The sequence below is a fragment of the Chenopodium quinoa genome, unplaced genomic scaffold (assembly GCF_001683475.1).
Source record: "Chenopodium quinoa cultivar QQ74 unplaced genomic scaffold, ASM168347v1, whole genome shotgun sequence".
NCBI lineage: Eukaryota > Viridiplantae > Streptophyta > Magnoliopsida > Caryophyllales > Amaranthaceae > Chenopodium > Chenopodium quinoa.
The window spans coordinates 1,200,719-1,225,308 of NW_018742881.1; the positions used below are offsets into that span (position 1 = coordinate 1,200,719).

The following is a 24,590-nucleotide window of genomic DNA, read 5'->3' on the forward strand; positions in this document are numbered from 1 at the left end:
ATAAGAGATAAGAAGAAGAAATTGTGATTTTGTGATTTGGGAATGAAATGGAGGTGAGTATTTATAGAATTTTTGGGGAGCAAATTGGCAAAAAACTAGCCGTTTTTTAGCCGTTTTTTTGGCTTATTAAGGAGCTAGAATAAACGGTAACATTACCGTTGGCCCGCGGGCCGGCACGACGGGCCAGCACGGCGGGCCATGGCCGTGCTCGTGCCGGGTCGTGCCTGGGAATTCTTAACCCTGTCCGTGGCACGGCCCGTGGCACGGGAGTTGAACTTCGTGCCGTGCCGTGCTTGAATACGGGCCGTGCCGGGCGGCACGCGGGCCAACCCGGCCCGTGCCCAGGTTTACACTCAAGGTGTTTATACATCGAGGTAGTTAAAGGAATAAATAACAAATGTTGCTTGTCACTAATAAATCAAGAATTGAAATTGGATAGATTGTATTGTTTGCATATGAGTCATCACCAAGTCTAAACCTGTAAATCACGTAAAGTGCAAGATGGATGAGCAATAAAACTCTGGATTGGTGCACTTCTGGAGTAATGACAATCAGGGGTTGGGGTACATGGGGTATTAGCTGTGTACTTTTCTCGAGGCCGTCTGATCTACGAGTCTCTTATTTCAAATATATTTTTTTTAAAACTAGGAGTTAGGTGAGATCTCATACTAACTACGGTCACGGAGTCGCACCCGTGGTCGTTGGATGTATATTGATGTTTCCGAAAGGAGGCATGGGGTTTTTCTTTTATTAATGTTCCAAATGGGACATGGGTTGGACAACCTTGTCTATTTCTAAATTCAATTAAATAAATAAATGAGTTAGTCAATATTAACTAGTGAAGTCTTAATAAATTTGATGGTTGAGTCATGTGTTGAGTCTATAATTTAATGATGCTTATGCTTGATTATTAGGTGCATGTTAGGTATTTCTTAATTTATTTCGCAGCTTGTATGTACTCATCTTTTCTGATTGCGTGCTTTTGTGTATGTTTTTATTTGGTCATGGCCTTCGCCTTTCAATGACCCTGTGACGATCCAATTTTTACACTTGTAATATTGGGGAGCAGATTAACCACAGGTTCTTACACATGCAGCATTATTTGCATCAAGGTTGTGGGATTTTGAGTGGAGAATTGGTTATAATTCGCAGTTTATTTCTTTTTATAAGTTTGAATTTTATTAAACTCTGGTTTATTTATTTACTACTTTTGTGGGGTTTTGAATAAGGGCCTTAATGGTTCCAAGTTGTATGATTTAATTTGGTTTTGGTTTTGGTTATTAGTTTTGAAACTTATTTATAGCTAAATTAGTTTTTCCGCTGCTATTTTCTGACAAAGCCTTAACGTTTGAACACGTGACAGTAGCACGCCAGTAATTCTCTAAAATATTGTTCAGGGTCCTCACAGATTTAAAGAGAGAATTATTGGGGTGTTATGGTCGAGGGAATAATCGGTCGTTGGACAATCACCCTAAAACCAAACAAAATTTCTACCTAAACCAACCTAAGACAAGTCTAGGGTAAATAGAGGATCGTATCCACAGTGAATGGGTAAGTACACCAAGAATATGAAACGGTTGCAATCTAGTTCGGTCACAAATTAGGGGTTTTGATTAGATAACTAAATAGGGATCGACTCCAACCAAACCAACGGATCAAATCTATAGGCAAGCATGAACACAAATTGGGTGATAGAGAGGGCACTCAACATTGCCTTCTTTCGAAGCCACAACACTAAGCAATCCTAAACCAAACTCAACTAACAAGATAGGCCAACCAAGTCTTAATAACGGGAAGTAGACTACTAACTCGGGTTTGTCTTTCAATCGGTCCAAGAAAGCATTAAGGCACAAACAATTGGGATTTCTCACCTAATTGTTGCAACTAAGACTACTACATCATTCAAACAAGGAACCATAATCAAGAGGAATTTAGCATAATCATATAAGAATAGGCTCACAACTAGACTCCATCTCTCAATGCTAGCATAGAAGTGAATACATGAGCAATAAGTGGCCAACCAATTACACATGCAATTAACCAATCCCTTAACAATCAATCATCAACCCAAAATGAACATGCAAGCACAAACATCAATCAACCCATGGCTTGGTTGGGTCTTCACCCAACCCCTAGCTAATTAACTACTCACAAATCATGGTGAAAAACAATCTAGCAATTAAATCTAGGTTTAACATGAATTCAATTAAACTAGGAGAGAAATTAAACAAGGATGGTTGAACATGCAAGAACAATTAACAAAGATTAAGCAAGAACTAAGATTAATCAAAGATAAAATCAGAAAATTAAATAACAAAGGAGAGAGAAAGAGGTTACTAATTGATGCTCCAAAGTTGAGAATAATTGTTGTTGAAATTTATAGAACAAAGTTCCAATAATTCTTACAAAATGATTGAGTTTTGAGAAACTAAACTAAGGGAGAGGAAAACTATGAACTAATTAAGAGAATAAGTCTAAAGGAGTTAAGAGGGAAGAAGATCCATACAAATGAGCCCCAAAAGCTATTTATAACCCCCAATTACATAGTAAACTCCGCAATAGAAAGCTCGCAGAACCTATCGGGAGAGGCCTCTCCAAGGTCTGGAGAGGCCGCTCCTAAGGACTGGAGAGGCCACTCCAAACTGGGGGAGATTGGGGCAGAATATTCCGTAGCAGGGTGGAGAGGCCTCTCCAAAAAGGTGGAGAGGACGCTCCTCAGGTGGAGAGGCCGCTCCCCTATGTTGGAGAGGCCTCTCCTCATCTCTTGTTTCAAATCTGCCAAGTGAGGCAGGAAGTTCAGCAACGAGGTGGAGAGGCCGCGGCATAAAGTTGGAGAGGCCTCTCCTCACAAAATCCTTGAAACTGCCAAGTTTGGCAGTAGCTACAGCAGCGGGGTGGAGAGGCCTCTCCACTGACCTGGAGAGGCCGCTCCTAGGGAGAGGTCGCGCCACTCTATGGAGAGGCCTCTCCACTGCACATCTCTCTTTCTTCTTGACTTGGCTCCTTTTCCTTGGCTTCTTTCCATCATCTTCTTGCTTCTAACCTTGGTTCATCATCCATAGGCTTCAATTGGTCGTCTTTGAATTGGACCTAAAATCTCAACAAAACACTAACAACCCGTGAAGCATAGGATACACAAAAATTGCATAAAAATAGAGTGAATAATGAACTAAGGCATCAATTCCTCACATATTCAACGTTAAAAACCACTCTATAATCATACAAAATAGCATGCTATCATGTTACAACTGTCAATTCGAGTAAACGGGTCGGGTTTGGGTCGGTAAGAGTGGGTCGGGTCAACTCGGGTCGGTTTAATTCGGATTAATTCCATAACCTATGCGGTTTGGGTTTGGTCATGCTTTAGTCGGGTCACATCGGGTCATACTACTTATCGGGTTTGGGTAGGGTTAATAACAGGTCGGGTGAACAATAGGTCGGGTTTAATTCGGGTTTTTACGGGTTAAAACGGGTTAGGGTGATTCTCGGTTTCAGTTTAAGTCAATAATTTGCGGGTTATAATCAGGTCGGGTCATTCTCGGGTTTGAGTCGGGTTTGGTTCAATTAAATAATTTGCGGGTTATAATCAAGTCGGGTCATTTTCAAGTCGGGTCATTCTCGGGTTCAAGTCGGGTTCGGTTCACGTCAATAATTTACGGGTTATAATCAGGTTGGGTCATTTTCAAGTCGGGTCATTCTCGGATTCAAGTCGGGTTATGTTCAAGTCACTAATTTGCAGGTTACAATTAGGTCGGGTCATTTCCAAGTGAGGTCATATTTGGGTTCAACTAACTATAAATAGATAATTATCATTTTTATCAAGCTAATTATTTCCTTTGACTATAATATATATGACAATATACTAGGGAACTATAGTCTATAATTTAGGAAGATAATTATCTCTTTTGACCATACAACAAATATATATACTATATTTAACTCTTAAATTTGAGGATGATGCTTTTGCTGGCCTTGAGCGACTTGGTTTCCCTAGACAAAATGTTTTGATCAACAATATTAAGGTGGTCTAAATTGCATTTAAGGTGATTTGAAATCGGGTCAGGAACAATTTGGGTTGAATTTAGGTCGGGTCAATAACAAGTCGTGTTGATTTCGTGTCGGGTAAGTAACAGATCGGGTTATATTTTTGGGTCGGGTTAGTAATAGGTCTGGTAAAATTCGGGTCGGGTCAATAACAAGTCAGGTTGAATTTGGGTCAGGTCAATAACAAGCCGGGTTGATTTCGGGTCGGGTTTGTAACAGGTTGGGTTAAATTCGGGTCGGGTTGAATTCAGGTCAGGTTAGTAACAATTCGGGTTAAATTCGGGTTTTGACGGGTTAAAACGGGTTTGGGTCAAGTTGAGTTCGGTTCAGGTCAATAATTTACGGGTTACATTCGGGTCGGGTCATCTCCAGGTCAGTTCATGTTCGGGTTCGTGTCTCACATACTCGGGTCTAGGGTTGGTTTCAGGTCGGGTTTGGGTCACCCTTTTTTCGGGTTTAGATGGGTCGGTTAATAATCGGATTTGAGTCGGTATTTCGGGTTGGGTCAACTTTTGACAACTCTATCTTAAACTATACCTCATATTTGTGTCGAATTTAATTTCAAAACATTTCACATTTCCTAGTAAACAATCATCAAAAAAAGGAAATAGATTCAAATACACAAGACTATACTGATGATTTTAATTTTTCACTACACATAAGTGATATCAATAGTTGAGTGTACCTCACATCTCTTTGATTTAAAACCTTAGTAACCTAAATTATTGTTATATATATATATATATATATATATATATATATATATATATATATATATATATATATATATATATCCCTTAATCTTGTTACAAATGGTGTACTTAAGAACTTCATGTTATCTTAGGTCTCGACTCTCGAGTTCAAAATATAATTCCTCCAGTGAAGTTGGCATACTTTTCCCAAAAAAAAAAAAAAAAATTCTCTTTCCTTAATATAAATTTTCTTTTTTTCCACAAATAACCGACAATTTTCAAGTAATACTCTTTATTATTTTACTTGTCATGTGTTTTAAATCCTTTATTTTGACAACATTGAACTAAACTTCAGAACCTAAAATTTTAAAACCACATCAATAATTTTTTTAGAAAATGATGATGAATTTATGTCATTTAATTATTGTATTATAACCATCTAATATTAACTGTAGCCCTTCATTTTTTAACCCTCTAATATTTCTTTTTAACTATGGGATGAGGATAAAAAAAAACCCACAAAACTATATTAAGATTAAAATCGTCCAATTGTATAACATTTTTGAAAGTATGTCGATATGAATGTCTATAGAAAGAGAATTAAAAGAGAATTTTATTGGTTTGATTATAACAAGTTTAAGATTAGTAGTTCATGAAATATCGTCAAATGAAATATTAATCAATTTTTATAAAAATCAGCTATCTTCATTAATGACGCTGAGTACGACGTCATTACCTCTAGTAAGAAATTTGTATTTATTAGTAACGTAATGTATTTGTTTGATAACGATTGTAATGTAATATATTTTTTAAGTAACATAGTAGTATGACACCAATAAAATTCGCCAACAAGTTTTTCCGTCTACTTGTACTATATGGCGCCAAACTCTAAAATTTTTCCTTCCCAATTTTCCCTCTCCCTTTTTTTTGGCTTATGACGAGTTGGCAATTTGTAAATGGTATTGTATACTTGGCCCACTGTAGCAATACTCGGCTGAATACTTTTGATTTGTTCTCCTCAAAATTGGTGTAGTTGCTTTGAACATCATACTCGTTGGCACACATTACGGCGCTATAATTAATGACTACTAAAGCATTATCATGCGTAATTAAGAACAAGACTCCTAGCACCTTATTCTTTGCTTATTGAAATCAAACTTATATTGTGTACCACAAATTTGATCCTGCCAGGTAAAATTTAACACTTTACAAGTTATTATTGTTGAAATAATCTTATATTGGTAAAAAAAAGTAACATAGGGCAAGAAATATAAGAGGTCATAAACAAAAGACTACAAGTTCAATCAATGTTAGTACACATTAGTTTATTGTACTATGGTTACAAGACAATGTGCATATAGTAGATTAAAAAAATTGAACAAAAGAATAATTTTGTTAAGTAATCACTTTATTATGTTCGTATGTATATAGGAGGGTATGTCAAACTAGTAAACTACCCAAGTTCCCTGTTTAATAAGGAGTTAAACCATCAGTCCGTCATACATATTATGTAGCACACTAGCATGGGATACCAGCACAGTGGAGAGTACAGGAAGATCAAAGATTTTAAATATACATAACTTAGTACAAATTTGCTCCAAGTCTAATGAGCAAATTTATTCCTTGCCGTACGGAGTATTGGTTCCCACAAATATATTTTCCAATATATTTTTAGGCAAAGAAAATACATTACTTTGTAATTATGTTACAATTATAATTTTTTTTTTTTAAAATGTTACTATTATAACCTCATTTCAAACTGACACTCCGCTTATCTGAAGATGCTCTTTCAACCACTTTTCCTGTATGGCTACGCTTAGCAAGGGTGCTCTTGGAGGTTGTGTCGTGTCTACTTAGAGACCGTTGCAAGATACGAATTGGGATCCCGCCCATATCAAAGTCTTCTTTCAAAGATTTTGTCAAAAACCGTATTTCCGTATCTGACAGCACTGTTTTCCCCTTAACAAAGGCAACAAATGTTGGTGGTCGAGCCTTCACCTGTGTGAAGTACTTTACCTTTGGTTGTGCAGCCTGATCTTTCCAAGAGTGCCTGCTCATAACCTAGAAACAGAAAATCAACACCTTTAGGATCTGAAAATCAGTACGCTGTGGATCATCTGAACTAAATTCAAATTAGAATTTCATTAGCAGGCACTGATTCTTAATCAAGACGATACTTTGGCTTTTATATTTTATCCGACCTCAAACAGAGAAATGGCACCTTTGCCATATTTTGGCCACTAGTTTGTCTTCCACAGACTAGGAAGCTACCATGGCTAACCATTAGTAATAGAGTAAATCATGGACTTGTGAATAATTATCAAGAATTCAAGATCAGGACACCAGCAGATCCTGCTTCATCTTAGTCAATTAAGTCACAATTTACTAGCTAACACATTTTGACCCTTGTGTCAAGTTGCCAAAAGAATTATCTAATATCTATATAAACTTTAAAGGACAATGGAAACATACCTTTCGCAACCAACGATTAAGTCTGGCTGTTGACAGCCGTAGACACCATTTCTCGTAAGTGTCAGTCACCTGACGCATGACTGCTATACGACCCTTTCCCTCCCGAGCAGAAACAAATATAACTGGTATTCCAGTTACCTGATGACAGGAGAGGGTTACTCAGTTTTACAAAAATAAGATATTTCATGACCTCAGTTAGGATTTTGGTGCATAACAAGTTAACAACTTAACAAGTCAAGGAGTAAGTTTATTTTAAGTACACGTAATAAGATATTTAGATATGACAATGTTACATCGATTACCAAAAATTGATGTTGGTGAGTAATTTTTCAAGAAAGAGAGGAGGAGAAATTCAAATTAGGGTTTCTTTATAAACAGAGCAATCTGTGAGACTGTGACAAACAAACTCCTTCCTTTCACTCTCTCTTCCCCAAGTTCCAAAACAAGGATTAAAGCCCAATTTTCTCAGATGCAATTAGTTTTCTTATTTCCTCACTCACTTATAACTGAAATTTGGACAATCAACTCCTCACCCTTAAATTCTCTCATACACTGCATACCAGACCCATTAATTAAAGCACAAATAAGTTTTGTGGGAATTAATATATCATTAGCGCATGGAAGATAATAGAACTGACTCATCAAACAAGCTCATATGCTTAAATCTTGAAACACTATCACAAGTGATAAAAAGGACTAGCAACAGAGAGCTATAGAATGAAAGTTTTAAAAAGCAAACCTGCGGTATAAGTTTCTGAATCTCCTCAGGAACAGCTTTAATGAAGTCTCCATATAATTTAGACTTCTGCTTTCCTTTCAAAAGATCCATTTTATTTACGATTACTATCAAACCACGTCCTTCTTCCACTGCCTGTCTAGCTATAACTATTTCGGCATGCTTCATGCTCCTCTTGGTCTTTGCAACCTAATAGCCAAAATGAGGAGGCAATAAACAATCAAAAATTTATTATGGTACACTAACAAGAAGAGGAAGCAAATCAAATCTATATATAGAAAGGCACAATTTGAGAGAGGGAGAGGGCAGGCTATATGCCAGATGGGGGAATCTCTATTGCCTCTATTACAACAGTTTCTCACACAGCTAAAAGGAATTGAACTAAATCTAAAAGACATTATGCAATCAGCATGCTAGGAACTTGACACAGGAGCTGCATACTTCAAGAACTTTTAGCACTATTACTACTTATATTTCTTACTTATATTTATTATTTCCTCTGCTACAGTTTCTCGCACTTTCATTTTACAAATTGTTTGAGCTTCTGATTTTACTATGTGCTATTCTCCAATCATCGTGATTGTTTTGATTCAAAAATAGCCTTTCTCATATAGTTTCAGGCAATGATGCATGGCTCAACAACCTCTTCAAACCCCCACCCAAAAAGGTTGGAGTTGTCTCACTTTTTGATGAAGTGAATGGGTTAGCAAGAAGTTGCTGATGAGAACAAGTAATGAAGATTTCAAAATTCAAACCATCTCTTGGTTACAAAAAATTACTATCAAGATTTTGTCAATGAAAAATATTCTTCTCCATATTAATGCTACGTAGCTCAAACAGTGGAGTTCATCAAGAGTTCTTTACGATGAGCTATATCATTAAAACTGAAGGAAATGGTCTGTCCCATAGCAATTTGGCCAATATCGTCCATGGAGCAGGGACCTGGCCAGTTAAGCAAGCTCAAGCCCATAAATTATGGTAGTAATTAGACCACCTTTTATCTATTGAGCAAAGTTGGCAAGTTAAAGAAGATCACTCCCATAGCATTATTGTGGCAATTCAAAGAAGAGGATCCATTGTGGATGTTTTGGGCATACAAGAAGAAGAGGATCCATACAAGAAAAGATGAGATTAAAGATGAAACTACGAAAGTAACAAGGGTGGAGTGGGTTAAAATTTAAGGATTTAAAAAATGAGATGACAAATTGTTTGGGCATGTTTGGTCACGCCAAACAGAAAATAATGTTTGGTGATTGAAGATCAACAAGTCATTCATAGCCCCAGAGAATCATAAATGGTGAGGTGAGATAATTCTTTCCCAGACAAGGTTCTTATTTTAAAGCTTTGCCTTTTATCTGCCAGCTCTATAACACAACTATGTATGAAAAAATGACCCACTGTAGTAAGTAGAGATCCTCTCACAGCATAGCTAAAAAAAGGTATAGCTTGAAGAAGAATTGGAATGAGAATTTAAGGCAAATAATGGCTTTGCTGAAGATTACAGATGATAACATAGCATTACTAGTTTACTACCAACAGAATCAGTGGCAATTTGAAAATCCGCTACTTGAGCCTTGGCAGGAGAATTCTCGTTTCTTTTTCACCCCTCATAATGAATGGTTTGCTTCTTAGGAATCAATGGTGATTTTCAAATTCTATATTTCTATAACTGCTTTCATTCTAATTCAAAGAAAAATAAATTCTAATCATTTGACTAAATGATTAGCCTTTCGTAAACAACAATTCTAAGGATTTTGAATGCCCAATGATAAGGCTGTGTATATAGCTACAGATGGAATCTGGACCTACTCAGACCCTGTCTTACCAAAAATCATACAGGTTGGTTGTAGTTGCAGTTCTAAATACCTCTTTTGCTTTTTATACCTTATTCATGGTATGGTTTACCTTATTATTTAAACTGAATTATATAAAATCTTCTTATCTAAATAAACTGTCTAATGTCAACCTTAAACATAGCACTGCAAGGGAGAATCAATGGCTTACCTCCTCTCCATCAAGAACCAATGCAATTACATGAGCCCTCATAAGATTTTTCCTGGTTTGCATAATGCTCAATGAAGCAGGGCCTTTCTCTTTTGTCCTCTCCAACCAGCCAGCAGTGTCAACCTGAAGAAAGTAAACAAAATATCATTCACATTTTTGGAAGTCATAAATCAGAAGTCTGCTAATTTGACATTTCATGTGATACATTTTGGAACATCCAGGAGAATGTGTGATAGTACCAAACATTTAAGGAGGTGAAAGATTATATATATTAAAATTAGTTTGAGAAATTTAAATATACTTCAGTAGAGCTACATTAATTAGGAAATTATCATTATCTGAATTCCTGAAGTATGTTCTTTCCGTGCATATTTATAATATGAAATCTTCTAAAAGCAGTGTCTAAACGCATCAAATAAAAAGTCTTAGCAGCTAAATAAGGTAAAATAACTGAATAACTGTCCTTAAGATTTGAGAAATATGATGGAGGCTTTAGGAACGGTAAGACAATACAAAAAAAATAAGAACAGTAAGTTCTTGACCTCTATGTGACAGTAATATAACAGTACTACTGTATAGAGTAATCCTGAGAGTTCATAGAGCAGGCTATTAGGATAACTAATTGTAAATGTATGATTGGAGTAGATTAATATAAAACTGGATCACAGAAACAACCTCTCAACTATTAATCAAGGACCATCCACACAAGACATAATACAACTACTTATGAAAACGTTCTTAATGCATAACCAGACTTAGGGAGGAAACAGGGTTAAAAATTAAACACTGATAAAGACCAGCCACAGAGTGACCAATACAATTTTCCTCTACACATGTCAATAGAAGAAATTTAGACCACATTAAAAAGCTTATGATGAAATGGGTTATTGAATACAGATCAAGACTTTATGAAGTTGCGCTATAAATATTTTCTCATATTGGTAAGCATCTATAGGATGTTGTACAGGTTAAAGACTTTATGGAACCATAATTTTATATGTACAGGTGCAGGGTTTGATATTTTAACGCTTCTTAAGAATATATGGAACCATAAATTACAAGACATATAACAAACAAGTTAGAGAGCAGTTATCCATATAAGGGACTTGGTCTACATGACCCAAGCCTGAAAAGGGTGCAAAACACAAGAAATACAGCCGGAAACAAGCTGCGAAGAACCAGGGAGCAATTTAATCAACAGCGCAGAAGCCACTTGATTAGGCATCTTTAGAGCACTGTGGTACTACATTATGGATCTTCTTCACTTCAATCATGACAATGGTTAGCCCAAAAAGATTATGGGCTACTATATTAGTTTCTCTGCTATTGATCAGAAAAGAAATCTTTTAATTTATCTTGATGCAGAAGTACACATCAGAAATGACCATATTCATAACAGCAGTGGTGGATCTTGAAAAAAATTCTTTAGAGGGTCGATCAAAATTAAATGTGTTACATATAAATACAATCATACAACTGAAGTAATACAAACAAATGAGATCAATATCGCCAAATTTATACTTCATTAATACATCCTAAGGTTTAGAATAGAATTAGAGAAACAAGTAATAATAATAGCTAGAGAATCTAGATGGTAGGAGATAACGTAGGTGGAAAGGTCAAAATACTTAAAAGTGGGTTTTAAGCTTTAGCTTTGCAATTGTAGAGTATATTAGAAACCATATACGTACTAGATATAGTTGGGCCTACTCTTACACATTATTTTTACTAGGCTATGTCAATAAATTACAATAGCCACCCTAATAGTTTTTTGGGCTTGGACCAGGGGCCAGGCACCTAATCCCCCCCCCCCCCTCCTCTCTCGATGATCCGCCATTGCATAACAGAGATGAGCTTCTGCATTTTACAGCATCATTTTAATTGCAAATGCATCCATATACACCTCCTGCTCTTGGGAATAGAAGTACTTAGCATGCACTATTCTAGCCCAAATCATACCGAATTAATGGACAATGAAGTAATAGTAAATGCAGGGTTTGATATTTGTGACAATAGCTATATACACTATATTAAATGATGCTAAGACGTCCTTGGAGAACAAATATTTTCCTAAAAAAATTATATCACACACATAAGCATATGGCAACTTCTTCTTCAAAGATGATATGTAAATATTATTAAGAGCAAATCAGGAAAGAATGTATGGACCAGATGTGCATAAGAACACCGGAAAAGGCTGATGAACTTATCAAGGATCAAGGCTCTCAGAGTCTCAGATTGCATCACATATTTTAAAGGACTTCCATATTATACCACAGAGTCACAAACACAAAGGATGTAAAAGCAAGCTAGCAGACCAATCAGGTATTTTATGTTATCTATATCAACTATAGAACATTCTATGTTCATGACCCATATGAGAAGAAAGCAAAGCAGAGGACACAAAATGATATATATCATAAAGAAAGTATTTTAAGAAGACATGGCAAACAATAGTTATAATACTATAAACAGCTACAATAAAATATTTTTCTTTGATCATGCTATTATTTAAAGTTCAATAAGTATCACCATGAATTACCAAAATAAAAAAATAAAAGGATAGAACAAGAAGCACTCTACCATATATACAGTTCTGCCATCATACTGAAACTGAGCTCGAATAGAATCTCTTGTCAGACCAGCTTCTGGTCCCACCAGAACACGCTCTTCTTGTAATAATGTATTCAGTAAGGTTGACTTTCCAACATTGGGCCGTCCAACAATTGCCAGCTGTAGAGGTAACTTAGATTCTTCAGGCTCAGGAGAGCTTTCCAGAGTAGCTTCATCTAAGAATACAGAGATTTTATATTCAAGAATAATAAGATCAAGCAAAAACAAGCTTGTCGAATGTGGTAAACAGGATCAAAATTAGGCAGTAACTCAGTAGTCAGTACAGTAAGAAAATCAATATTTTCATTAGAGATGGAAAAGAACCATCATGACGACTCTCTCCGTACCAGAATAACTGAAACGTTAGACTTTTTTCACTATTCATGTATTAGAATTGACCATAAATTTTTTATAACATAATATTATCTTTAAAATAATTTTCATTGATAGTTAATTATAGAAAAATAAAGTCAAACTAGTGCATCAGCATGTGTGCAACCTGTCAGTTATTTGGGAGTATAAGACAGTTTGAAACAATAATATAATATAGTATAACCATGACAATGCAACAGAATTTTCACATATCCTCAGTCACAAACTGGAAAGAAGACCGAAGGGAGAGAAAGTGTGTAAAAACACATGCATGTGCACCGCAATGTGAACATGAAATCATGCATTCCTATGCGCCTCAGAGACACAAAACTGAGAAAGAAAACTAAACTGGTGCTATGAATCAGCATAGCTTAAAAACTATCAAAGGCAAAACTTAAAGAAAAAGAAAATGGTTGAATATTAATCATAAATTGAAAATTACAGAAATGTCAAATGTGCATGATATTTAGCTCATTATTCTAACATACTCCGTATTAGTTAGCATGGCTAGCTGACAGATGTTGAAATAAATGAACATTTTAAAGTAAGGGTATCATCTTCAAATGCCACTCAAAAGCTAGTTTTAATCTTTCAACTTTTTTCTTACTTTCCTTTTGCGCATGTGCAGATTGACAGCACTGTTGGCAAACAAGACAAGGCAAAATTAAGATCATGAAGGGGTAGCAAAAATGAGGAGCAGAACAACCACGTAGTCCACAAACCCATCCTCCTAATTCTTAAGCACAAACAATTATTTACTGTAGCAGATTAGTAATTCAATGGGAACTTAACAAAATAAACTTGTCCATATCGTTTCCCCTTGTCAGTAGTTCTACAATTGTATTCCTTCCCAATCACTAATGTGTTTCTTTAACAGTAACTGATGTTTTTTCTTTTGAGAAGGGGAGGGGGTAGATGAGGGGAAGCTGTTGTTGCAAACTCAATAAGTTTAGTAAATTAGCACACATACAGCCATACTGTGTAATTATATAAAGACAGCTGAAGCCATTTTGGAATTATTAGAATTTTCCTATGATGTGTAACAGCCAAAAGGTACACTGAGGAAGTGAGGAGCCAACTACATATTTTCAGTGGAAAGAAATTATTGAACAATGCCGCAAATATTTAGGGGCCGTTTGGTTGGGGGTATTCAAGAAAGGGAAAGGGAATCAACTACCTTAAATCCCTTTGATGATGTTTGTTACACACAATCAATCATTCCCTTTACCCTTCCTATTACCCCATTTTCCTCTACTTTGATCCCCCCCCCCTCTAGGGAATTACTCTTTCCCCCAAATCCCTCTTCACCCAACTGCCATGAACACCTTGTAACTACCTTTGACCAACATTGAAAACACCACCCAACAATCAAAACCACCGCCCAGAACCATAGCCGCCGCCTAGCCGCCATCACCATTGTTTAACCACCACCAGATGCACCGCCCAGCAACCATAGCCGCCGCCTTAGCTGCCATCACCATTGTTTAACCGCCGCCAGAACCACCGCCCAACCGTTGACACCACCACCATCAACCGACCCAACTTCACCGGCATAACCAGCCTCTCAAATTTCCCTACACCCACCGGAAAAAACCCACCCTCCTTGACAACCACCCCACCGAAACCACCCTAAATCCACCCTCCCCGAAAACAATTGCACCAAATCGACCTAAACCCACCGGAAAACCCATCCATGTGAACCACCTCACCCAATTCGACACAACCACCACCCATATCTCCAAAACCTCCAGATTCACCACAAAAACCACCCAAAAAACCCTATATTTCTCCATAAGCACCCCAAGTTACCCACAAACATCTAAAAATAATCCTTAACACCCTATAAACAACCAAACAACTAGATCTAATAAATAAGAGAAGAGGACATCAACGGCGGTAGAGGGGAGGGAACCAGTGGTGGCAAGGGCAGGCGATAGGGGAGACGGTGGCAGGTCGTGAGGAGGGCGGTGGCTAACGTGGTGGTGGTAGGTGAAGAGTAGATTTAAGGGGTAGTGGTGGTTGTAGAAGGAGAGTAGTGGTGGTTGCTGATAAGTGTCATTTATGTCGCTATTTTTAGGAGTTTTCTAGTTAGTTTTTCATAGTTTTTCTATCTTTTTACTTGGTTTTAATAACGTTTTACTACATTTGTCATGTTTATGTGTGAAATGTCGTTATTGCTCAATTTTGGCTTTTCTTGCATATTTTGGTGGCTTATGACATTAGATTAAACTTTATTGGTTTACTCTTATGTTTAAGAACACTTGGATAAGTTCATTGCTCAAGATTGAAGAAATATAAAACATAAAAGATCAAGTAATGAAGAAATGTGCACTTGATTTGCAATGATCAAACTTCAAACGCCTATATCTTTTGATCTACAAAACATTTTGGGGCAATTCCAATTGGAGATGAAATCTTATCTTGAGAGCTTTCCAAAGACAGGTCATATGCCCAATTCCGTTGTAAAACGTGGGAGATATGCTCATTTGAAGCTGAGCGGTTTGCCCAGTCCGATAGGAGCGGGCGCGCATCCTATGAGGAGCGCCCGCTCTAAACTTTCTGGAACGATTCTGCCATATTTTGCTGCAGCTAGAGCGCCCGTGCACGAAATTGGAGCGCCCGCTCCTCTGCACGCTGCTCGACTTTTTGCGGAGCTTCCTAGGCAATTTAGTAAGGGGTATAAATAGATTTTTTGCTCATTTTAGGGGGAGAATTCATATTTTCAGTAGTTTTAGGTTTTTAGAGAAAGAAACTCTCAAATTTTGGAGAGAGAAAGTGAGAGAAACAATGGTTTTCATGGATTTTGGATAATCAAAGGAGGAATTTGATGATTTGAAGATCTCCATTTTATATCAATGAGCATTTCTTACTCTCTTCTCTCTTTATGCTTTATTAATTTCTTTGTTAATCATGTTTGAGTAGATTTCCTTCTACTAGGTGTTGAGTGAAGCTTTGTTATGGTTAATTGAGTTATTTGAGATAAATTTGATGATAATTGTGTGATTAAATTGATTGAATTGATGATGGCATGTTGTTTGTTTTAGATTGGATTGATCTCCCAAGATAGCAAACTTAATTGCATGTTAGTTCTAGTTTGACAAGGGATTGTGAATTAGAATTTATATATTTGATTGCATTTTGGGTAAATTTCTTCTATGCACCTAGTCAATGAGGGATCTAGGCTAGGAATTTGAGAGATTGCTCTTGATGGTAATTAATTCCCATTTTAATTCTTTCTTTGCATGATTGATTATCAAATCGATTCCCATTAACTTGTTAATTGTTCAAAGTGGATCTTTGCCCCTAGTAGACTTTGTAATATCTTGATCTTTATATGTGTGTTAGTGTAGTTGTAGTGTCCACTATCCATAAACCGACTTCGGCGTAGCTTAAGCATTAGATCGAGAACAATCCAACATTACCGTTCCTTGTGGTTCGACTCCGAACTTACCACTAGACTTGTTTAGGGGTTAGTTTAGGATTATAATAAATTTTGTTTGGCCGTGAGGAGGTTAGTCAACGACATAATTTCCCCGCGCTCAGTTGCAAATGTGATTCCCTTTGTTTATGTAAAACAAACAACAATACAAAAAATGAAGGATTAGCTTTCCTTTCTCTTCCTTTCCCTTTGTTGATTTCATTCCATTTAACTTGTGCGAACCAAACGGCCCCTTAGAAACAGCAATGACTATAAATGATTAAGATACGCAGTCTTCAAGGGCATTTTTAGGAAGGTCAAAAATCACATACCATTTATGATTTGGAACATATGCTCCTCCAGCAAGGGCTTTAGAGCACCATAAAGTTCTGACATGCCCAAACCAGTCTCAGCAGATATAGCAATAGGGTCACCAAAACCTAATCTGCATGCTTCACCAGCAGCTGCTGCAAGTGACCCATCTGACTCATCTAGAGATTCAGATTTATTCATCACCAGAACAATTTTAATTCCAGGCGCATGCTTACGCAGCCACTTCCCAACCTGTAAATCCATGGATTGCAAGCCATCTCTACATGATTAACAGAGGAAGATATCAATATATACATAGTCTGTCACTTGTTGTCAAATTATGAATAAAGTGTCAAAAGATAGGGAGTAACTAGCACTCTAGCAGGCAAAGGGATCAAAACCATCTTTCACACAAACCTCCTTGATTTTATAATACCTTTGAATATCATGCTCTGTGACTTCTTAAAAGTTCTAGTGTTTAGAACTTAAAAAGTCCCCAAAAGTTAACCTTAATGCACTTTTCTGTTACAAAATCATTACTAATTTCTCAAATCTGTTCCAGCAATTAAATTTTCCATCACATTTTCTGCTTAAAGATAGGACTCACAAGTCATTCTGCCCCATACCAAAGAAATAGCACATACCTTGCAGCAATCAAGAAGATGGCAAACTGGGATCTCGACAACACATTGGCTGTCATATCTGCAGTTCGTCCAAGGATAGACCCTGAAGTTGCCGCCGCTTCTAAGCCAGCTGAATCAAGTACCTGGAACCGCAAATCTCCCAGTTTGGCAATCCCATCCCGTATATCACGAGTCACATGATCAGCAGGAGTGTTATATACAAGAGCCTCTCTCCGCTGAATTAAACTACAATGATAACACAGGCATTAACATAGACAATCAATATCACTAGTCACTCAACACAACTATCACTAAAGATTTCGAACTAAACCAAAACAGTGTACCGGTTAAAGAGGGCAGATTTGCCCACATTCGGCCGCCCCACAATAATAACAGTAGGAAGCAATTCCTTATCCACCTGTGTAAAGTCCACCAGCTTCTTGCTCAAACTCTTGGTTTTCACTTTTTCAACAAGATTCTCCTCAGCAAGCTCGGATGCATTACAGTCGAAATCCGACTTTTCAGATATGCAAGTGCTAGACCCCGGCAAACTACAAAAACCGGCAATGCTTGTGCATTGGCACCTTAAAGGCGAGCTAAGTCCTAATCCAACACAACCTCCTACTCCTACTCTACCTTTTCCATGTACCCAATTACCTAACAATGAACCTGAAATTTCAAATTTTCAAATTTTATGACAAATTTTGAGTTCTGACTTACCAAAGCAATCCATTTACTCAAGCAAGACTTAGAATATATGCAATCAAATCAAAATTCCAATTCCTTTAGAACTACAACAATCATTCTCCAGTTATATCTTAACTAAAACAATGAAAATCACATAACTTCAAGTAAACTAACATAACTAATTAACTATATATCAAATAAAACAATAAATTAAAATAATAATCGAAAAGTGATAAAAGATTGAACTGGGTATTACCAAACGTTGAAGTTGGGGATGAATTAAGAACATTTCCACCATTGCAAAGATAATTTGAACCTGGGTTATCAACCAATATACTAATACTTCTGCTGTGAATTAAAACTTGAGAGCTTGTTTGGTAGAGAAAACCCAATAAAGGGTGTCTCCTTTTTCCAATAGAAATTGCACGAAGCCATGAATTCGGCATCACAGTGCTTTCTTACTGTAAATCAAAATGTTGTGCGACAGCGGAAGCAAAGGTCGAAAACAAACAAGAAAACAATAAAGAAATTCAATGCAAACAATAAGAACAACACCAAGAATTTACGTGGTTCACTATCGATGTGATAGCTACGTCCACGGGCACCGAGATCGAATGATTTCACTATAAACTGCAAAGATTACAAAGATGATTCTTGTATTTCTCAAGAACGGCTCTCACTCTGTCTCTCTTAACCCTAATACTGATATTAGGGAGGTTTTATATTAATCCCTAATTAAAAGATACTTGGGCAAAAAGATAATAAAATAAGATAACCTAAAACCGCAAAATCCGCGTTCCGTATTTTTCCTTCTCCGCCCGGTCAGACCGGGCAAGGTCTGCCCGATCGGGCGCGAGAAGAAAACTCCATACGAATGCTTCAACGTATCCAACCCCCACCGCCCGGTCAGACCGGGCAAGGTCTGCCCGATCGGGCGAAGGCTCGCCCGGTCGGGCGAAGGCTCGCCCGGTCGGGCGCGAGAGCAGCTTCTTCAACGAATTTGCCAGGCACCTCTTCTTCTTCCGCCCGGTCAGACCGGGCAATGTCCGCCCGATCGGGCGGACAAAGCTACGAAGTACGAGTCACCTAATATACTTATCAACAATCTCCACCTTGACGAGAACTCGTAGTCAGCAAACGACCCCATCAAGACATAGTGAAAAAACATCTCAAGCCAAACCCGATGCAGGACTCATGCATAAGCCATACATCCCGATAAGTCTTCAACCAAGACCCATCACATACTCGTCTCCAAGTATAACAACTCATAATGCTCCACCTGCATCACAAGCCCCGGGCAAGCTCCACCTTAATGCCAACACACCTACACCAGGAGCTCCCCAACTTCGCCCCTCAGGGCCTACTACATCACGTAGTAATCAATATTTAGCAAGTCTAAGCAATGTTTAAACTTGCTAAACGGAACAGGCTTAGTGGAGAAATCAGCCGGGTTGTCAGCAGTCCCAATCTTCTTCACCTTAATCCTCTTGTCAGTACGCAAGAAATGATACCTGACATCAATGTGCTTCGTCCGATCATGGTGTACTTGATCTTTAGCTAAGCAAATCGCACTTAGACTATCACAATACACTGTAGCAAAATCCTGTGCAATACCCAGTTCACCTACTAGGCCTTTGAGCCAAATAGACTCCTTAGCTGCAGAAGTTAAAGCCATATACTCAGCTTCAGTAGTTGACAACGTAACTGATGACTGCAATGTAGACTTCCAACTAACCACAGAACCACCCAAAGTGAACACATAACCAGTCACAGACCTCCTGGTATCCACATCAGCTGCATAATCAGAATCACTGTACCCAGTGACCAAGCATTCCTTACCATTCCCGTACACAAGACCAATATCAGCTGTCCCTCTCAGGTAGCGAAAAATCCTTTTCACCCCTTGCCAGTGTTCCCTCCCAGGTCGAGCCATAAACCTGCTTACAACACTAACAGCATGCGCAATATCCGGCCTAGTACAGACCATAGCATACATCAAACAACCAACCGCGTTTGCATATGGAACTCTAGACATATAAGACAACTCCTCCTCTGATTGAGGTGACATAGACAAAGACAACTTACAACTAACAGTAGTTGGCGTACTTATAGGCTTCGATTTTTCCATCCCAAAACGAGACAGAATCTTTTCAATGTAGCTTTTCTGAGTCAAGAAAAGCTTACCTCTAGCCCGATCCCTGTAGATCTCCATACCCAAAATCTTCCTAGCTGCACCCAAGTCTTTCATGTCAAACTCCGAGTTAAGCATCTCCTTTAATCTTTTGTACCACTGTCGGGGGGATTGCTTAAGTCCATACAATGACTTTAGCAATCTGCAGGCATAGTGTTCCTTTCCAGGAGCTTCGAATCCTTCGGGCTGCTTCATCAGAATCTCCTCCTCCAAATCGCCATGAAGGAAGGCCGTTTTAACATCCAACTGCTCCAGCTCAAGATCAAAATGTTCTACAATTGACAATAACACACGGATAGAAGTATGTCGAACCACAGGTGAGAATATCTCAACAAAGTCAACCCCTTCTACCTGACTGAACCCCTTAGCAACTAGCCTAGCCTTAAAACGTATTTGCTCAGTTTCCGACAACCCTTCTTTCTTCTTGTAAATCCATTTACAACCCACAAGCTTCCTCCCTTCCGGTACCTTTACCAGTTCCCACACTCTGTTCTTGTAAAGGGACTGCATCTCTTCACCCATTGCGGCAAGCCATTGCGCAGACTCACTACAACTAATTGCTTGTTTATATGTGGCAGGTTCAAATGACTCTACATCATCAGCTACACTCAATGCATAACCTGTCATCGCATCAACACAGCAATTTCTTCCCTCCATCTCTTCAATCAATCTAACAGGCTTCTTGATAACTCGTTTAGGCATCTCAAGAATGGTGTCAGGTTGACTAGATGACCCCTGATTAGATTGCTCCACCTCATCCCCAGAGTTAGAATGAGTAGGAGTAATCTCAGGTTCAGGAGTACCCGGCACTGGAACATCAGCATCATCATCAATATATTGTACCCGAGGTAAATCAGCAATGGTAGACTGATGTACCTCAAGTACCCCATCTGTCTGTAATAAATTGTCTCCTTCCCTTCTCAAATCTGAAATCTCTGCATTTTTAATTGAATACATGGTGTTTTCATCGAAAGTAACATCCCTACTAAGAATGACCCGACCCTCCGAAGGTGAAAAAATTCTAAACCCCTTCACACCATCCCCGTACCCAACAAAACACCCCTTCTTGGCTCGTGGATCCAGCTTACCCTCAATAACATGATAATAAGCAACACAACCAAAAATCTTCAAATTCGAAAAATTAGGCAACTTACCACTCCAGATCTCAAACGGAATCTTGGAATCAATTCCAGAATGAGGACCCCTATTAATGACATAACAAGCTGTTAACACAGCTTCACTCCAGTACCTCCTCCCAAGCCCTGCATTAGAGAGCATGCATCGGACTCTCTCTAGCAGTGTCTGATTAACCCGTTCTGCTACACCGTTCTGCTGTGGTGTCTTCCTGACAGTATGATGCCGACCTATACCCTCATCTGCACAGAACTGATTAAACTCGTCTTTGCAAAACTCTAGCCCATTGTCCGTTCGTAGCTTCTTGATCTTCCTTCCTTGTCGATTTTCCACCAAAGCTTTCCATTGCTTGAAAACTTTGAAGGCCTCATCCTTTGACTTAAGCAACCTAAGCCATGTGTATCGGGACTTGTCATCAACAAATGACACAAAATAGTGGTAACCTCCCATACCTTCAACTCTAGATGGACCCCAGCAATCTGAATGGATGTAATCGAGCACTGCATCAGTAATGTGAGCACCCTTGCTGAACTTTGACCTGTGTTTCTTACCAAACACACAATGCTCACAAAATTCAAGGTTGGCAACCTTGACCCCGGATAGAAGACCCCTCTTGGACAATAGCTGCATCCCCTTCTCCCCCATATGACCAAGCCTCATGTGCCAAATCTTAGTCATCTCCTGGTGAGATACAGATGCGCAAACCGCAGAACTAGGCAGTGTAACACCCTCAAAAACATAGAGGGTGTTCCTTTTGATACCCTTAAGTACCAACTCAGAACCTCTGAAAATACACAACTCCCCATCTGAAAACACACCATTGTACCCCAATTCATCCAGGGTACCCAATGAAATCAGATTCTTTCCTAAAGCAGGAACATGCCGTACATTAGTCAAAGTTAACCTCCGCCCATCAACAGTCCTCAACCTCATGGAACCAATACCTGTGACCTTACATGGAGCATTGTTACCGACTATAACCATACCCCCATTGCGAGGTTCATATGTATCAAACCAATCTCGACGTGGACACATATGGAACGAACACCCCGAATCTAGAACCCAGTTATCAGATAAATCATCAGACCTAGCAGAACTGACTAATGCTAAATCTTCCTCTGAATTATAGCTCTCATTCGGTTTCTCTTCAACTACAGCAGCCTGGGACTTGTTTTTCCTCACCGGACAATTATTCCTAAAGTGACCCGGTTCTTTACAGTAATAACATGTTTTAGTAGTAGTTTTACTAGATCCATCCTTGCCGTTTCCAGCACCCGACCCAGCATTGTTCCCCTTGTTAAACCCCTTATTCTTTTTAGACTTTCCGGACTTAACAAACAACCCACTACCATTATCCCCATTATCACTCGTAGCTTTCATTCTGAGTTCCCTAGTATGAAGTGCTGCCTTCACTTCTTCTAAGGTTATAGAATCCTTACCAACAACAAAAGACTCTACAAAATTCTCAAAGCTAGACGGTAGAGATACAAGTAAAATCAACGCAGCATCCTCATCATCAATTTTAACATCTAAATTACGTAAATCAAGCAAAATAGAGTTAAGTTTTTCTAGATGTTCCCGTAAGGAAGTACCTGACTGCATCCGGAGGCTAAACAACCGCTGTTTCAGTAATAATTTGTTGGTCAACGACTTAGTCATATACAATGACTCCAGCTTCAGCCACAATCCAGCCGCCGTTTCCTGATCAGCCACCTCCGTGATGATTTGATCATCAAGACTAAGTAATATGGTAGAGTGTGCCTTCTCTTCCATAACTTCTAACTGCGAGTCAGTCGGTCCGTCTCCTGACTCCGAAGTAGTACTCTTTGGAGCCAACGGACGCCATATCTGCTGTTGTTTTAACAGAGCCTTCATCTTAATTTGCCATAGCCCGAAACTATTTTTCCCGGTAAACTTCTCAATTCTTATTGTTGAATCTCCTGCCATTGTTATCTTCAAGAAACTCTCCAAGGATTGAACCTGAGCTCTTGATACCAATTGTTGTGCGACAGCGGAAGCAAAGGTCGAAAACAAACAAGAAAACAATAAAGAAATTCAATGCAAACAATAAGAACAACACCAAGAATTTACGTGGTTCACTATCGATGTGATAGCTACGTCCACGGGCACCGAGATCGAATGATTTCACTATAAACTGCAAAGATTACAAAGATGATTCTTGTATTTCTCAAGAACGGCTCTCACTCTGTCTCTCTTAACCCTAATACTGATATTAGGGAGGTTTTATATTAATCCCTAATTAAAAGATACTTGGGCAAAAAGATAATAAAATAAGATAACCTAAAACCGCAAAATCCGCGTTCCGTATTTTTCCTTCTCCGCCCGGTCAGACCGGGCAAGGTCTGCCCGATCGGGCGCGAGAAGAAAACTCCATACGAATGCTTCAACGTATCCAACCCCCACCGCCCGGTCAGACCGGGCAAGGTCTGCCCGATCGGGCGAAGGCTCGCCCGGTCGGGCGAAGGCTCGCCCGGTCGGGCGCGAGAGCAGCTTCTTCAACGAATTTGCCAGGCACCTCTTCTTCTTCCGCCCGGTCAGACCGGGCAATGTCCGCCCGATCGGGCGGACAAAGCTACGAAGTACGAGTCACCTAATATACTTATCAACACAAAATTAGCTTTTGGGGGTTCCTCTGAAATGAATTAAGCTTGAAAATAATTTGTTGTTTTGTTCACTATTTTGAGTATTTTCTACCAGTGGCATTTGCAATAACATTGATGAAAGTGCGACTGTATTTTTTCCAATTTCAACTTCTGAACAAGAATTGAAACTTGGGACTTTGGGAGAGTTTGAAACCGAGGACTTGAAATGGGTTTTTGGCACTAGAAATGGGCATGGAATGGCCCGGATCAATATGTGGGCAAAGCCCGAAACAGTATCACACAACACAAGAGTGCCACCGAGTGGGACATGAGCCGTGCATGAATATTATTTTTGAATTTTTGTTTAGAGGTACTTTTTGGCATGACACATGGGTTGACTAGTCGGATCTCAGATGTATATGAGCCCTATTTATAAAAGATCAACGTACATGAGCTCAACATGAAATAGTTATTCCTCGGTGTATTAGAGGCATGGGCTTTGTTGGCATGAATGTGGGTCTACATCACCTAGCATATGTCCCGCTTAAACTTTTGCTTTTAGTAATCATACTTTTAACTAAATTATCATATTTACACCGCGATTTTGAAATTAAGATACGAGTATAATTCTACGTAGTTAGGGCTTAGGAATAGTTACCATATTTAACCCTTGGTAAATAAATTTTTTC

At 38.6% G+C, this 24,590-nt stretch overlaps 1 protein-coding gene across 1 annotated transcript; it reads right to left on the minus strand.

Annotated features, from left to right (window-relative positions):
• Positions 1-6,130: 6,130 nt before the first annotated feature.
• Positions 6,131-24,506, minus strand: LOC110726771 (GTPase Der-like). Its single transcript, XM_021906277.1, has 10 exons — positions 23,934-24,506; positions 18,230-18,448; positions 17,631-17,955; positions 17,308-17,532; positions 16,684-16,943; positions 12,532-12,737; positions 9,949-10,071; positions 7,948-8,133; positions 7,209-7,346; positions 6,131-6,797 (listed from the first exon to the last, which is right to left on the minus strand). Exons 2-10 carry the CDS (start codon positions 18,417-18,419, stop codon positions 6,486-6,488), a joined length of 1,965 nt encoding a protein of 654 aa, XP_021761969.1. The 5' UTR covers positions 18,420-18,448; positions 23,934-24,506; the 3' UTR covers positions 6,131-6,485.
• Between the last annotated feature and the right edge of the window lie 84 nt (positions 24,507-24,590).